Genomic DNA, 17,099 nt, shown 5'->3' with positions numbered 1-17,099 from the left:
TTTTTTTTTTTTTTTTTTTTTTGAGACAGAGTCTCCCTCTTTTGCCCAGGCTGGAGTGCGGTGGTGCCATCTCAGCTCACTTCAACCTCTGCCTCCTGGGTTCAAGTGATTCTCCTGCCTCAGCCTCCCAAGTAGCTGGGATTACAGGCACATGCCACCACACCCAGCTAATTTTTGTATTTTTAGTAGAGATGGGGTTTCACCATGTTGGCCAGGCTGGTTTTGAACTCCTGATCTCAGGTGATCCATCCGCCTCAGCCTCCCAAAGTGCTGGGATTACAGGCATGAGCCACTGTGCTCGGCCAATAATAATAATTCTTAAGGGTGTAAATGGGTCCTTAAACCAGTTGCAGCACTGCTGGGCAATTCATAGGCTGTTACTACTCTCAGAGCCTGCATTCCCAGCTTAAGAATCGAGTCTTTTTTTACCTCTTCTTCTAGGCCCTTGTAGAACAAGAAGCGAGAGTTTTATTTGAAGTAGAGAGTGGAGAACTGACTGTTTTCTGGCAACCCTCTCTCCCTCAAGAAGAGACACTGTCACCGGAATAAAGATTTTAATTGTCTCTGCTCACAGTAGAAGCAAGGCATACAGGCCCCCAACCCTTCTGCGCCACCCCTCTTCTCCCCTGTGCACTGTGTCTACTGCTGCGTGGAGGGGGTCGGGGAATCAGGTATTGTGGGCCAGGCCCAGATGTGGGCTCCCCTGCCCTCACTTCACCTAGTCTCTTTTCATGTTCCCCTTCAGGTGACTATTTCTCCTCCCAGTAAGTCACAGGGTAGCAAGGCTGAGGGAGGAGAGCATGGGGAAGGAAGGGGATCAGGAATCCACAGCCCAGCCCGGCCTGAGTCCAGGTGGAGAGCAGGTGCATATGCCTGTGTGTGTGTTCCTGTGCATGGCCGTGGGCTTGGCTCAGCCTGTAAGCTCTGAGATCCCCCCATGCCAGTCCCCTCTCAGAGGTCCTGTCTGGTGTCTTCACTGGGGTCAGCACACCTGAGCTATTCAAACTACTTCCATCCTTTGGTGATGGGGCTGCTGTGGGCGAGGCTGAGACCTGGCACCTCTGTCGCTTCTGGCACAGGGTAGGGAGGTGTGGAGGGATAGGAGAGGAGGCAGGTCAGCCTCGGGTGCTACTCCCCCGCTCCCCCAGGAGCCAGTAGGTCCGAACCTTGCCTTTGCCCTGGAGGGAAAAAGAAGACGATGGCCTGGGGAGTGGCACATGCCCTTTCCCCAGTCAGATGAGAGGCTTAGGGATGGGAGTGGTGTTGGCTGCTTGAGAAGGGTAACTCCTTCTAGGACCCCAAAAGGTGGGAAGGGCAGAGGCTTCCCCCTCTACCTTCATTTCTACATCCCCTCGAAGCTCCAGCTCGAAACCACCAAACTCCTCCAGGACAGCCTTGGTCTCAGAAGACAAGTGGATCTTCAGGGCTGGGTAGGACAGGGGAGAACGGAAGGTGAGCAATGTGAGACAGGAGAGCAGGAAAGTAGAGGCAAAAGAGACCAGGGACTGTGGGGGTGGACAGGTACCCCGTCTTCCTCTTTTCGCTCTCTAGCTCAGAGCGGCCCCACTCCCTGCATGTAGTGCATGACATTAGCCTCTCATTTAGAACTCTGGAGCTGTGTAATCCAATACAGTAGCCACTAATCACGTGTGCCTGTTTCAACTTAAATTAATTTAAACTAAATACAGTTAAAAATTCAGGCTGGGTGCTGTGGCTTACACCTGTAATCCTAGCACTTTGGGAGGCTGAGGCAGGAGGATCACTTGAGGCCAGGAGTTCAAGACCAGCCTGGCCAATATGGCGAAACCCCATCTCTACTAAAAACAAAAATTAGCTGGGTGTGGTGGCACACACCTGTAATTCCAGCTACTCGGGAGGCTGAGGCAGGAGAATCACTGGAACCTGGGAGGTGGAGGTTGCAGTGAGCCGAGATTGCTCCTGCACTCCATCCAGCCTGGGCGACAGAGCGAGACTCTGTCTCCAAAGGAAAAAAAAAATCAGGGCCTCATTTGCACCCGTCACATTTCCAGTGATCAGTAGCCACATGTGTCTAGAGGCTACTGCATTGGACAGCACAGAATACAGAGCATTTTCATGACTGCAGAACATCCTGTTGGACAGCACTCTGGAGTGTCACTGGGCTCAACACAGCATAGTGGTTAGGAGCTGGCACTTTGGATCCTGCACTGCCTCAGTATGAACCTCAGCTTGGATACTTGCTTGGGTATGTAATATAAATTCTCTCTGCTCCTTTTCCTAATCTGTAAAATGCTGATAGTGTCAGTACCCATCTCAAAACCTTGTTGTGAGGATTAAATTTAACATCCATAAAGTATTCAAACGGAATATGCTACCTAAGAAGCAATATGTAAATTGTTGCTTTCACGATTTAATAAATTATACCCTCATTTTGTGGCCGAGGACCTGAGGCCCAGGGTGATCTGCCCAAGTGGCTGAGGAGGTCAGTGATGGAGTGGGGCCCAATATTGCCACACCCTCTCTTTGACCACTATCTGAACTCACGTCCTTACTTCTGGGGTTTGCATCAATCACAGTGGCCTTGTTGTGTTTAACAGTTTCTTTCTTTTCTTTTCTTTTTTTTGAGACAGTCTCGCTCTGTTGCCCAGGAGTGCAATCTCGAATCACTGCAACATCCACCTCCCGGGTTCAAGTGATTCCCATGTCTCAGCCTCCTGAGTAGCTGGGATTACAGGCACACGCCACCACGCCTGGCTAATTTTTTGTATTTTTAGTAGAGACAGGAAGTTCACCATGTTGGCCAGGCTGGTCTCCAACTCCTGGCCTCAAGTGATCTGCCTGCCTTGGCCTCCCAAAGTGCCAGGATTACAAGCTTCGCCGGCACCCAGAATACTGAACAATTTCTGGCAATGTGCTCCTTGAGGACTGGACCTCAGCAAGGGGCTCTACTCTGACAGCTCCCAAAACAGTGCCCAGGGAATATCTGCCGAACTAGATCCCTCTGGGCTCCCAGGACTGGCTCCCAAGCAGCCTTTCTTTCACCATAAGGTTTAGATGGGGTCCACATGAATTTCTCAGCTAACTCTGGGTCTGGATCATATTACTATCCAAGGGCCTGGCATTCAGTAGTCACTCAATAAATGTTTACTGCATTGAATTGTGTCGAATACAGCAGGAGGACAGAAGATAAACAGGAGGCAAGAGCAAGGGGCGGGTGGGAGCAAGAATTTATTAGGTGCCTACTGGGTACCAGGGTTTGTGCTAGGCTTCTTGCAATCCTGAGATAGACATCATTTTACAAATAATCAGCTAAGGCTTGGAAAAGTTAAATGACAATTATGTGGTAGACATTTTTTATGGATTTCTCACATAACCCCTGTGAGGTAGATTTTTTTCCCTCATTTTACAGATGAGGAAAACCATGGCTCAGAGAGGTATAGCAAACTGACACACAGCCAGCTGTGGAGCTGAGATTCACAGCCAAGTATGCTGGCTCTGAAGCCATCTTTACCACATCAAAGGTGGAGCAGAGGGTTTTTTCCGAGACAGAGTTTCACTCTTGTTGCCCAAGCTGGGGTGAATGGTGCCATTTTGGCTTACCACAACCTCTGCCTCCCAGGTTCAAGCAATTCTCCTGCCTCAGCTTCCCGAGTAGCTGGGATTACAGGCGCCTGTCAGCACGCCTGGCTAGTTTTTTGTATTTTTAGTAGAGACAGAATTTCATCATATTGGTCAGGCTGGTCTCGAACCCCTGACCTCAGGTGATCCACCCACCTCGGCCTCCCAAAGTGCTGGGATGACAGGTGTGAGTCACCGTATCCAGCCCACAGAGGGTCTTAAAATAGGATTCCTGCTGGGAACTCTCCAACACTGGTCTGGAAATACTTTTACATCGTTTGACAAGAGGGGCAGCAGGAACCTGAGTCTCTGATTACAGTCAAGGTGATGAGCCCAGGTTGAACTATTTATATTATGAGAAGGGGAACTTGGGAGGCTAAAGGGCTAGGAGCTGAAACGGGCTGTGCAGGCACAGGCTGCCCCAGGGTGGCATTTCCCTTGGCCACCCTGCCCTCCCCATTCCCTCTAGAAGGGGGCGCTATACCTTCCCCATTAGACTCCATTCTTGAGGCTGTGTTGACTGTATCTCCAAAGAGACAGTAACGGGGCATCTTCAGTCCCACCACTCCAGCACACACGGGTCCTGGGAGGAGCAAGGGAAGGAGCAGAGCCCACCAGCAAGTGAGGGAGGGAGGGGTGTTAAGGGAGGTAGGTAGACAATCCAGGAGAGGCAGGAGGCAGGATCTGAGGTCCCAGCTGTGTGTGTGTGTGTGTGTGTGTGTGTGTGTGTGTGTGTGTGAGAGAGAGAGAGAGAGAGAGAGAGAGAGAGAGAGAGAGAGACAGAGAGAGAGAGACGAAAGGGTGAGGGGCTGGGCCAGGGGACAAGTTCCCTTGTGAAGCCTTGGTCTCTGGATGCCCGCCTGCACCTTCAGTGGCTTTACCTGTGTGGATGCCAATGCGCAAGCGCAGCTGCTCCTGGGGCCGGTGGCGTATTCGGAAGGAGCGCACAGCATCCAACAGAGCCAGGGCCATGCGGGCTACCTCGCAGGCGTGCAGCCGCCCGTTCCGCACAGGGAGCCCCGACACCACCATGTAGGCATCACCAATTGTCTCCACCTGTGGGAGTGGTGAGGGGATGAAGGACTTGAGGGCTGCAACTGTGCGGCTAGCCACACCGTCACACTGGGTGCAGCGTCTGTCATTCTGTACCCTCATCTGTCTTTGCTTATCCCCCATCCCACATGGGTTCTCTACCTGTTCCCGGGTCTCCCTGTGTCACTGTCTCTGCCCGTGTCCCCTGGTCTCCTCTCTTAAGACTCCACATCATTCTGCCTACCCCTCATCTTTTTCTGGCCTTGTCCATGTCTGTCTGTCCCTTCCCATCCCCACTCCCACCCTCACCTTGTATACATCAAAGTTATCTATGACAGCATCAAAGCAAGTGTACAGGTCATTGAGCAGGGTCACCACCTGGAAGGGAAGAGAAGCTAAGAGAGACAGGAAGTAGGGGACCCCACCTGGGGTCAGGTGGGTAAAGCAGAACCAGAAGGCAGGTCTGGTGGGATCCAGACACTGAACCAGGCCAGCGTGCTTGCCTGGCACCTGCAGCTGAACCCTGGCCTACCTGCATGGGCGTGCTCTCCGCTGACAGCGCTGTGAAACCCACAATGTCACTGAAGTAGATGGTAACGCTGTCAAAGGCTTCGGCCTGCACTGTCTCCCCACGCTTCAGCTGCTCAGCCACTGAGCTAAGGGGTCAGGGCAGGTGCAGAATCAGAATGGGGTGTCGGGACAGTGGCTTTGTTTGTGTGGGGGTCCCCAGACTCAGGCACTCACTGAGGCAGAATCTGGTAGAGCAGGGCCTCAGCCTTGCGCTTCTCCTCCAGGTACGCCTGGGTCCGCTCCTCCACCAGTTCCTCCAGATTGTTTGCATACTGCTCCATGCGGGACAGCAAGTTGTCCAGGATGTTGCTGCTGTGCTCCCTGGGGGCAGGGGGTGGCAGTGGGGGTGGTGAGAGAGGAGCAGCACAGCCTACCCGGGACTGCCCACCCCTAGGCACTCCCCTGGCTCAGGCTGCAGTGGGGTCTCTAGAGAGGCTCAGGGTTGAGGGCATAGCAGGATACTGGGGAGCAGGGGAAAACAGAAGGAAGAAAGTTCAATTCCTCTCTGAGACCCCAAAGTCAAGTATGAAGTTTCAGATATATGGACATTTTGTTCATCTTTGTTGAACCCAGTGAGTTAGAAGGAGGTAGAGAAGGTGGAGAATGACAAGGGTCAATTGTAGACAAAGTGATGGCCGCAGAAGGGTGCGTCTGGAGGAACTGGGCCTGGTGGGCACAATGGGGAACGGAAATCAAGGGCTGGGGCAGGAGCTCCCATGGAGGGCCAAGAGCCTACAGGGCAGGAGGCAGGAGGCCCATCTACTCTACACACTGCCGAGAAGTCTAGAGGCCAGTGAGGGAAGTGGGCAGGAAGGGTGTGGGGTGTCAATGGTGGAGAGAAGGGGTATGAATGGCAGGGGACTGTGGGACAGCTGAGTCATGCTGTATTTGTGAAGAGGGTCATGAGGCTGTGGTGGTCTGGAGCAGACTATGTATAGGGAGGAGGTGAGTGGTCTTCCTCTGCCACTGCTGGGATAAGCCAGAGCCAGAAGCGTTGGGTAAATGGTGGCTGTGGAGGAGGGGCCTGGGGGATCCATGACTAACACCAGGGACCTATTAAACTTGCGCAACGTCAGGCGGATCTGCTGGAATGGTGGCCTCTCCTGTGGGTCCTCAGCCCAGCACCGCTGCATCAGCAGTCCCAACTCCTCCAGGTGACTCTGCAGGGCCAGGGAGGGCCGGAAGGGGGGCTGCTCACCCCGAGTCACCCGCTCGATGATCTCTGTATTGGGGGGTAGGGGAGCTGAGGGGTGGGGCCACTAGGCCAAGGGCCTAGTGAGAGACAGGGACAACCAGCTGGGATGGCAGGGGAAGTCCAAGACCAAGGCATGGGGGCGGGGGACTGGTCACTGGCAGCAATGGGTCAAAGGGTGGTGACTGAGCCCCATTCCAGAAGGAAGATGTGGTGGTGCTGCCAGGGGACCCTCTCCCTGGGGCTGGGGTTCTTTGAGACTGTTGCTGGGTTTAAGGAAGGCGTGCTCCTCTCACCTTTGGGGCTGAGGTCCAAACCTTCCACATGGAAGACCCCACTCCTCAGGGCAATCTCCTGAAGGATGATCCCAAAGCTGTATATGTCACCAGCCTGGGAGCCCCGCACAGGGGGCGAAGCCATTCGCAGGAGCTCAGGGGCCGTCCACAGCTTTTCTGTGGGTCAGAGGTCGGTGGTCACCGAGTGAGGGAGCCCAAAGCTAAGGGGTGAGGGGGAAACAAGGATGTGGCAGAAACTGATCTGGATGCATCACAGAGTGTTAGAGCTAGAGGAGGCCTTAGAGACCACTTTGTCTGGCTTTCCTTTTCATGGGTGAATGAATTGAGGCTGGAGTCAGGACAAGCATGCCCAAGCCCATCAGAGGCCTTGCATCAGTCTCCCTGCTGGGTGGTGCTGGGGGCAGGTGTTAGGGTTCAAGAGTTGAGGCTCACTGGCATAAAGGGTGTGTCCTTGCTCTGGGTCCAGGTCTCTGAAGCTCTCCAGCCCATAGTCGGTGATCTTGAGCACAAAGCGCCCATCTACCACGCAGTTGGATGACTTGAGGTTCCCATGGGAGCAGATAGCCCCATTGTGTAGAAACAGCATGCCCTGGAAACGTGAGTGGGCAGAGGTCTTGGCCATGAGTGGGACCTACACCCGTGGCCAGGAGAAGCATGCCTGGCCCCTCCCCTACACATCCAATAGGTGCTTAGGGGCATACCTTGACGATGTCATTGGTGAGCGAGTACCGGAACATCCAGTCCAGGGTGATGCTCTCATTCTCCAGAATGTCCTACTGGGGAAATAAGAGTCAGACCAATCCCCTGCAGACCCCCCTGGGAGTTAGAGGAGGGTGCAGGGTCCTACTGATGAGAACTGGTAGTACAGGACAAAACTTTGGATTGGTTCTAGTGCCACTGCCCTCCCCCAACTCCCATTTTACAGATGGAACCAGAAAGGTCAGAAAGAGGGTGAGGCATGCCTGGGGTCTTATGGCCAGTCAAGGGGAGAGCCAGGGCTAGAACCCAGGTTTCTTGACACCCCTTGTCCCCCTCACCTGCAGGCTCCCACGGGGACAGTACTCTGTGAGGATGCAGATATTGGGGGGGTCGGTGCAGGCTCCCACAAACCTGGTCAGGTGTTCATTCTGCACATCCCGCATCTGCAAGTGGGACCAGCATCCGGAGCTTGACAGAGACCTCACTCTTCACCAAGTTGCTCATTAGCCTCAGGGACCCTCACTCTTCTTAGCTCCTTATTCATTTTCTGCAACCGTCACTAGGATCTTCCCTGGTGATTCCCACCCATGTCCTTTAGCCCACCCTCCCCAGAATCTGCTCCTACTCCCTCTGCCTCCTAAGCTCTCTCTCCCCCAGGGACATCACATATGGCCCCTCAAGATTCCTCCAGGTTATCTCCAGTGGTCTCTTCTCCGAGCTTAGGATCCCCCCATCCCACCCATAAGATGAAGGTCCATCCCAGGGCTCCAGTCCCTGCCTCTTTCTTGGGGTACCCTGAGGTCCCTCCATAACTAGTTCTGTTGGCCAGTCTCCCTTGTGTCCCCATGGGCCCCTTCTCCATGCCACTGCCTCACTCCCCACATTACATGCTTCAGTTCAAACAGGACTTTTCGTGTCAGCTCAATGCGTTTACGGTTCACACGTTTCACAGCCACGAGGTTGCCCTGGGCATGGAATGGAGACTGTCACTGTGAAGAGCATGGTCCCATGTCCTGGGAATTCCAGCTGCTCCCAACAGCCCATCCCTGCCCTCAGGACCCTCACTTGTTCCCAATAGCCCAACCCCAGGGCCCCCATCTGCTGCTCCCCAACAGCTTACTCCTTCCCTCAGAACCCCCCACTAGTCTTCCATCAGAGTACACTCCTGCCCCAGTCCCAAGGCCCAGTGGTCTTTCCCCAGGCCCACCTTATAATATGCTGTCTTGGCAAAGACTTGGAACTGGCCCTCTGTGGTTAGCAGGGAACCGTAATTGGAGCCTCTCTGAAAGGAGGGAGAGCAGGAGGAATGGTCAACCGGTGGGCCCAGTCTGCACCCTGATTGCTCGTGCTCTGGTCTTTATTACACTGCCTTATCCTGCCTTATCTTTGTGCCCTTTTTGTTGTTGGGTTTTTTTGAGATGTAGTATCGCTGTGTTGTCTAGGCTGAAGTGCAGCAGTGCTATCCTAGCTCACTGCCGCCTCAGACTCCTGGGCTCAGATGATCCTTTCACCTCAGCCTACAGAGTAGCTGGGACTACAGGCATGCGCCACCATGCCCAGCTAATCTTTGTATTATTTGTAGAGACGATGTCTTGCTATGTTGCCCAGGCTGGTCTTGAACTCCCAGGCACAAGCAATCCTCCTGCCTCGGTCTCCCCATGTGCTGGGATTGCAGATGTAAGCCACCGTGCCTGGCCCACCCTGCTTTATGTTCTACCTCATAAAATCTCCTCATTTGCTTTTTTTTTTTCTAAATGTGTTTTCACAGGTACTGTCTCCTCTGACCTTTAAAAGAGCCCTGTGAGGGAGGCTCTGCAGCTGTAATCTTCATCTGAAACAGTCTCAGAGAGGGACTATGAGTCGCTCAAGGTCACACAGCAAGTGAAAGCAGAGCTGGGACTAGAATCCTGCTCCCTTCCCTACCCCTCAGGCACTGCCCCTTCTACCCAGCTCTCCTTTATTGCCCCCCAACACAAACACCAGCGTTCTTACCCCGCTCAGGGTCAGCCGGCTGCCCGCACTCCGCAGGTGCCTCTCAAGGCTACTGGGCTCAACGTCCTCCCAGCGCACCCGCCACAGCTCCGAGGCCAGTTCCTTCTCCAGCTGCATCTTCCTGGGATAAGAAGGTTGCATCTGAGCCCGTGGCTGAGCCCCTGACCCAGGGCAGGGTGCTCAGCAGCCCCTCCTCAGAGCCGTGGGACCACACCATGATGCGTGGTCAGAGATGGAGGGGAATTATATCCTCTGGACTGAGAATCAGGATGGCTGGGGGAAATTCTGCCTCACTGGGGAGGCAGAATTTGGGGGAATCACCTCAATGTCCTTATTTGGGAATGAGGCCTCAACATCTATTTCATTCTTAACTATTATAAGAATGAAAAGAAAGTGTGTGTGAGGCCAGGCGCGGTGGCTCATGACTGTAATCCCAACACTTTGGGAGGCCAAGGCGGGCAGATCATGAGGTCAAGAGATTGAAACCATCCTGGCCAACATGGTGAAACTCTGTCTCTACTAAAAATACAAAAATTAGCTGAGCTTGGTGGCATGCACCTGCAGTCTCAGCTATATGGGAGGCTGAGGCAGGAGAATCGCTTGAACCTGGGAGGCGGAAGTTGCAGTGAGTCGACATCATGCCACTGCACTCCAGTCTGGCGACAGAGCGAGACTCCATCTCAAAAAAAAAAAAAAAAAAAAAAAGAAAAAAAAAGAAAAAGAAAAAAGAAATAGTATACATGGAAGTGCTTGGCATATATTTTATGTTCAACCAGCAGTGATTTTCTCCCCTCCTTCTTTGCTTTCGTATATCATTAACTCCTCCTGTACTTCATTTTAGCCTCCACTGGACGGCAGTAACAGGGCTCATTCAGCTCCCTTCTCCACTCTAGGTTGGGCACCTGGCACACACCAGGGCTCACCACCCTTCTCAACTAACATGTGCATGATCCCAAGGTTCAGAACATTGCTTCCCATCTGGCCTGCAAGAGTAGCAAGGGAAACCAGTCTACACCCCTATGATGTCACGCATCAACTTCTCTGCTTCTTGGATCTCTCTGACTCTCCTTGGCCATTCCTCTCCTTGTCTCTTCCCCTCGCCCCACCATTCCCTTCTCTTTCTCTCTCCTTTGGCTTTTAAGCCTCCTTTCTTCCTCATCTCCCTTAGTTTTCCCCTGCTGTCCCTTCACCCCTGCCCTCTTCCCTCTGGGTCCCCACCACCTCCTCTGCTATTGGTTCTCCAGGTCCTCCAGCCTCACTCAGCCCCCCACATCACAGCTCACCTGTATATGAAGAAGGAGACAATCAGAATGCTGAGCAGGGAGAGGCTGCCCACCAAAGCCAGCACCTCCAGGGTAGAAAGGTGATCTGCAAGAGAGAGTCCATATTGCAGCAAGAGAGATTTGGGTTAGACAGCAGGAGGAAGAACTTTCTAATAGTCCATCAGTGAACTGGGATGATGGATGAAGGGAAGAAAAAGGCAGGAATCATTCTCCAGGAAGCCCTCAGCATGGGACAGGAACACCTACTCAACTGTGCTTAGGGGAAGGATGCAGCATCTCCGGGATGGACGCCTGGAAGGCAAGGGGCAGTCACCTTGGTTGCATGCTGGGTCTTCGTTGTCAAAGCCACATTTGGGGATGTCAGGAGGAGGGTACCCCAGGGGCCAGTTCAGTTTGCGCCCCGACACAGCCACCAGCTCTTGGGAAGTCCCATTGTAGTTCAGTACAACCTAAGGGAGAGCAGGAGTGGTGGCTAGGCCAGGGCCTGTGGGGAAGGCCTGCTGTGCAGTGCAGCAGTGTCACCTCCCACCTACCCCAGCTCTGCTTCCAGAGCCTATATATATCTGGGTTGTCACCTGCTTACCAAGCCCCTGCTGCAACTGGATACAGGACCTCATACCACACACATATTATTCAAGTGGAAACACCTGAAAACTATCAAGGGATTTATAAAGAAAACTCCATTTAGAACCCGATCTCTACACTCAGGGAGTTTATAATCTTGGTTGAAGCACCAACCAAGCACTGATTTTTCTCTACCTATTTTCTTGGTAGAAAACAGAAGGTAGTGTTCACCTCAGCCTACATTCCCAGGCCCAGTCCATGTGCCCCTCTTGCAGGAGGCCTTCTCTGGATGACCTGTCCCTTGCCACCATTGGCCTCAGCGCCTTCCTGTCCCCACTCGCTTGCAAGGTTATGTAATGTGCGTCCTTCACTGCCCTGTCTCTGCTGGGAGGTGGTCCTGCTGCCTCCTTTCGGAGCTCCCCGAGGGCAGGGTTGTGCTCCTTCCTCAGGCATGGGGCTCCCCAAGTGTGATGCCTGTGGGTCCCTATCATTCTGGTGGCTTCCCCAGACTGGAGCTGGGTTTGTTTTATCCAGGGCTCTCGTAAGTGTCCACGCATGGTAGAATGGCTACAGGATAAACAGGTGCCCTGGCAGGGCTGTGGGGGGGAAGTAGGAGGGTGAGATGTCATTTGGAATTGGCACTGTCTTCTGGGTGCACAAACTTACCCTGAAGGCACCAGTCTCGGGATCCATATCCCAGAGGGAGAAGTCTGTTTCCCGATCGCCACTGCTATCAATTTTCAGGTATCCTGTCACACCTGAGGACATGGGGGAAGATGATTATGTTTGAGAGAATGGAAGTTCAGGGGTGCCCCACTTCATCTCTTCATCCTCTAATCTTTTTTGTCTTACCTTCCAAACATATGTGTATACAGAATGATAGTAAATGGTAAAAGGGCTGGGCACTGTGGCTCACACTTATAATCCCAGCACTTTGGGAGGCTGAGGCAGGCAGATCACCTGAGGTCAGGAGCTCAAGACCAGCCTGACCAACGTGGTGAAACCCTATCTCTACTTAAAAAAAAAAAAAGAAAAAAAAAATTAGACAGGCATTGGTGGAGGGCACCTGTAATCCCAGCTACTCAAGAGGCTGAGGGAGGAGAATCGCTTGAACCTGGGAGGCGGAGGTTGAAGCGAGTTGAGATTGCACCACTGCCCTCCAGTTTTGGGGACAGAGTGAGACTCCATCTCAACAACAACAACAAAAAAAGGTAAAAGAATTCAGTGCCCAGCAGGGATGATTGAGATTGGACACTTAGTAGGACTTCTGAGGGATGGGCCTGAAAAAAAGCTGTGGAGGAAAGGGCTGGTGTGCATAGGTAACTGTGCTGCAGGGCAATAGGCTTCTCATGGCTTGATACTGGGCACCTGGGATTCATCTCCCAAGGCAGCCCATTCCAACCACCTCCAGGCCCTGACCTTGAAAGCTTCGGTTCCACATCCGCTGAGTGATGTTCTCCCCATCAGTAACAGTTCCCCCATGTGCCAGAGTCTCCGTCACTGCCTGGATATAGAGCAGGAGCCCATCGTGGAAGGATGCTGGGATGGTGTTCACCTGTAGGGGCAAATAGAGGTTGGCTGGGGTGGGCGTATGAAGGGTATGGAGGTGAGAGCTGTGGGGAAGGGAACGAGAGGCACTGGGATTTTGGAAGAGGATGGGAGAAAATAACACCGCTACATCACAGGGAGATTTTACTATTTAAATGACGCCTTTGGATTAGCATCACGTCCTGAATCCTGCTAGGTAGACAGGGCAGGATGTATCGTCTCCATATTACTGATGATGACCTGAGTTTCAGAGGCTGAACTTGCCAGTGTCCTCCTCCATCATCTTGAGAGACATGGAACAATGGGAAGGGAGGGAAGGGGAGAACTGGGAATAGGGAAGGATGGAGGCTGGCAGAAGGTCGTGGAGTGGGGGCTGGAGGTCCACGCTGGAGGGTCCCGGGACCCCTTCTTACCAGGCCATCCTCCATGGTGAAGTTGAACTGCTCACGAGCCAGGTGTTTTAGCTGCTTCAGGAATTCCAAGTACTCGGGATTATCTGGCTCTTTATATGTAATGATTTTGGCAGCCTGAGGAAGGTGTCAGTGGGGAGCGGAGAGTTGGGAGCTGACTCTGTCCCCCAGTACTGTGGGGCCCCAACAGTCGGGAGCCCAGCTCCCAGAGCTGCATCTCTGCTTAGCTCAAGGTCAAATTGGACCCTATGCCCTGCATGAAGTGATGCCCACTCCAAAGCAGGGGATCCAATGGGATGGCTTCTCCAAGTCCTGTCCAGGCTGTGGGACTTTATCCTCCTCCCGCCTCAAGCCATGTTCTTATCTTTTTAGCCTGCTGGTGCCAAAGCGCCCCTGTGCAGTCCCCTGCCCTTCATTGCTTAATTCCCAGTGAGCATCACCAACCTCTTTTCTGTTCTGTGAGTTACCAGGAGTGCATAAAGAAACAAACAGACAAAAAACCTCTTTTCTGGAATTCTTTCAGACGCTGAGGGCCACAGTGCCCAGAAATTATATGCCACAACCTGGGACAGCCTGGGCTTCAAACCTAGGTACTCACTTGAAAGGCCTGGCGGGCACTGACATCCTGTCCATCCCCTCTCTCCCAGGGCCTGCGGGGAGCAGGGCCCTGTCCACCTTGCAGGCTTTGTCCAAAGATATCCAGGTGGAAGAAAACGTAGTCCTCCCCACACAAGCCAGCTTCCAAGGCCAGGAGCATCAGGGTTCTGAAGGCGTCAGGGGAGCTGCAGATGTAGATAACTGGAGAAAAAGACGGGGAGTCAGAGGGAGAAGCCTAGGTACTGCGGGAGAGACAGGAGTAGGAAAGCTGGGGCATCCAGGGGAGGAAGTTTAGAGATGGGGGCAGGAGAGACCCAGTGAGAGTTAAGTGGTAACTCCCGGCTCAGCCTAGGCCACAGCAGGAGATAGACGAAGGGTGGAAGGAGAGGCGGGGCGTGGGGTGGGGCGGGGAGGAAAGAGGGCAGGAGGGGGCGGAAGCGAGGAAGGAACAGGTAGGGAGAGCGGGATAGAGGAGCTGAAGGTGGAGAAGGGTGGGGCCAGGAGGGCGAGAGGAGTGAGGGAGGGGGAGAAGAGAGGAGATGAGGAGCAATGGGAAGAGAGGATGAAAGAGGGGAGAAGGCTATAGGGAGGAGAGAAAATGCGGGAGGAAAAAAGGGACCGGAACCGAGCTGTACTAGGGTGGGAGGGAGTGAGTGGGGGTCGAAGAGGTGAGAGGATAGAGATGTGGTGAGGGTGGCGGAAGAAGAGAGGGAAATGGAAACTCAGCTGTAGAAAGGGCCGGGGAGCTGAGAGTGGAATGAACGGCGAGGAGAAAGAAGAGTACCCCCAGACAAGAGAGGAAGTCCCGATGCCTCCGGCGGGTCAGAGGGGAAGCCTTGCAGCTAAGCGGCGGGACGGGGTGTGCCAGCGTCTCACCTCGGCCTTTGCGCGGCATGGTCCGCAGCAGCCTGGTGTAGTGGCTGAGGTCGTCCTCGGCGAACTCCAGGTGGTCCACCGTAATATTGAGGCGGTCGCGGACCCGCATGAACAACCCCTCCACAAGGAAGAAGCAGTGTTCTTCGTCACCCGGCCGGTAAGCGTAGAGCATGAGCGCTTGGCGCTCCCAGCCCAGCCGTCGGTGCAGCGCCGCCACGAAGTCCCCCAGCTTGGCGTAGCTGGGCCCTGCGCGGGTGGTCAGCGCAAACTCGTCCTTGACACCGAAGCCCAGCGCCGGGGCGCCGGCGGTCAGCAGCGGGACCCGCCAGTGCGCGGTGAAGCGCCCCACCGGGGCGGCGGCGTACACGCAGCCGGGGCCCAGGAACGCGGCGGGGTTGTGCTCCCACTTGAGGTCCACCGCGGCCAGGGGCGCTGCGGTGTCAGAGCAGACGCCCAGCGCGTTCTCGCTGCTGCCCAGCACTGTGCGGACCGTCCAGCCCGGCAGCAAGTCGGGGCGCGCCTTCACCCGGGCCAGGGCCAGCTCCACGGCGGGTCCCACGCGCGCCCACGACCATGGGTACGAGGTATTGGCCAGCGGCAGTACCACGGCTACCGTCAGGTTGCCCGCGTGGCTGCCCCGGAGCAGCAGCAGCAGCGGCGGCAGCAGCAGGAGCAGGAGCAGGCGCAGGCGGGAGCCGGCGGGGCGCCGGGGCCCCGGCATGGTTTCAGCGGGCACCGCAGCGGGCAAGCGCTCCCACCATGGCCTTCTCGGTCCCCTCCGGCTCAGCGGCCGGTCCCAGGCATCAGGCGCGTCCCTATGGGAAGGAGCAGGAGCGGGACGGGGGCACTCACCCCGGGGCTCGAGGCCCCCTGTAGCTGCGACGGTCTGGGCCGAGAGCGCAAGGGGCGCAACGGAGGGGGGCGCGCAGGGCGCCGCGGAGCAGGTGGGTGCCAGGAGAACGTCGGACCGGAGAGGACCCGAGTGTGAACAACTGGGCGTGTGCGTGCGTGTTAGAGAGAGAGAGAGCGAGCGAGAGAGAGAGCGAGAGAGAGAGAGAAAGAAAGGGTGCGAGCGAGCGCTTCGTGAAGAAGGATGGGAGAGGGCGCGCGAGGGAGGAGAGGAGTGTGTGTTTGTAGCGTGCGTGTGCGCCTGCCCCAGGGAGTGTGCCAGAAGGGGCGTCCGGCCGGCCCAAGTCTTCGGCTATCCGGAGGGAACCGTGGAGGACCCGAGCCAAGCTCCGAACCCTCCCTCCCAGCCGCTTCCCCTCCCAGACTCAGTGACAGAAGAGCCAGTCCTGGATCTTTAACTCCTTCCTCCCCGCCGCCCAGCCCGCGTGCTTCCCAGTGGACCATCTTCCCGGGTCTCGGCCGCCCCACGCCTACCTCCTTGGAGGACAGGACCCTCTGAAGGCGCGCCCTTGCCGGAATGGAAAGGAGGGCTGAACGGAGGGTGTGTGTGGAAGCAACCGGGGCCCGCTTGCGCCCCACCTTTTCCCTCGCCCCCTACCTCGTCTTCTCGGGGGAAGAGTGAAAAGTGTGCTCGTTTGGGGTCCTGGCAGGAAACTGTGTGAGTGCGTGGATGTGTGTGTTTGGGAGTGGGCTGGAAGGTGACGGGTTTCTGGAAAGTCCGTTAAAGTTGAAGGCGAGCCCAGAGTGCTTGTTACCCAGTCCTTCTATGATCCCCCTCTCTTTCCCTCCCTGCCACCTTCTAGATTGTGCAGATTAGCTGTGAAAAATAATCTGGTGTCAGGGCGGAATTAAATCTTTAGCGCCCAAATTGTAGGAAGATGGGGAGAGTGGGTAGGTGGCTGGGAAGGAAGAAGTTCACACCTTAGGGCCGCCCCAAGAAAATGACTGTTTTATGTTGAGGGTTGTTAAAATGAAGGCTGTGGAAGATGTTGTTGGAAATGACCATTGAAGGCGTAAATTGGGGGAGTGGGTTTTGGAGCACTTGACAGCTGGGCCCCCGGTGCAGACTGCTGTGGAATCAGTGTGCCCTCTAATGGTCATCAGGGGTCATTGACGGCATTGCAGCGCCAACCTCTCCAACGCTGCGCCTAAGCGCAGGACGTACAAGATCACCAAACTTCAGGTCAGCAAACATTTCCAGAGAACCTTTGGTGCGTCAAGCACGCACTAGGTGCTGAGGGCATAAAGATGAATATATATAGTCCGTGCCTTTGAGGAGCTCTATTTGGGACAGATAACCGTAATGCAACATGCATTAAGCACTACGGGGGAGACATGGATAAATTGCTAAAGGACTCAGTGAGGGCTATTCATTCTGCTTGGATTGGGGCCAGAAAATCTCCAAAGAGAAATAATTCAAGAGGATAGAAGGATGAGAAAGGTATTCTGTGCAGACAGAGCCGAATTTTGAAGTATATTTCCTATATATGGAATTTTAGGAGACTTGAATATTCTTTTTTTTTTTTTTTTTTTT

The 17,099-nt window shown here is 54.6% G+C and overlaps 1 protein-coding gene across 4 annotated transcripts; it reads right to left on the bottom strand.

The window, feature by feature from the left end:
- Positions 1-537: 537 nt before the first annotated feature.
- NPR1 (natriuretic peptide receptor 1) lies at positions 538-15,681 on the bottom strand. Of its 4 annotated transcripts, none has more exons than XM_017857495.1 (22): positions 14,657-15,681; positions 13,782-13,981; positions 13,187-13,300; positions 12,645-12,780; positions 11,892-11,983; positions 10,975-11,110; positions 10,662-10,746; positions 9,379-9,499; positions 8,594-8,668; positions 8,274-8,351; positions 7,725-7,829; positions 7,389-7,460; positions 7,120-7,276; positions 6,688-6,843; positions 6,253-6,421; positions 5,374-5,520; positions 5,162-5,285; positions 4,939-5,007; positions 4,479-4,653; positions 4,082-4,180; positions 1,335-1,426; positions 538-1,178 (listed from the first exon to the last, which is right to left on the bottom strand). In XM_017857495.1, the coding sequence occupies exons 1-22, from the start codon at positions 15,375-15,377 to the stop codon at positions 1,116-1,118; spliced, it is 3,186 nt and encodes a 1,061-aa protein (XP_017712984.1). In that variant the 5' UTR covers positions 15,378-15,681; the 3' UTR covers positions 538-1,115. The 4 variants fall into 4 exon arrangements, with proteins under 4 accessions (XP_017712984.1, XP_017712983.1, XP_017712986.1 ...); XM_017857494.1 differs by having other exon boundaries at positions 6,244-6,421; positions 14,657-15,399; XM_017857497.1 differs by lacking the exon at positions 8,274-8,351.
- Positions 15,682-17,099: the final 1,418 nt, after the last annotated feature.

Source organism: Rhinopithecus bieti, unplaced genomic scaffold (assembly GCF_001698545.2).
Source record: "Rhinopithecus bieti isolate Rb0 unplaced genomic scaffold, ASM169854v2 scaffold_45389, whole genome shotgun sequence".
Lineage (NCBI taxonomy): Eukaryota > Metazoa > Chordata > Mammalia > Primates > Cercopithecidae > Rhinopithecus > Rhinopithecus bieti.
Note: the sequence above shows the minus strand (reverse complement) of the source record. Positions and strands in the feature narration are given on the sequence as shown.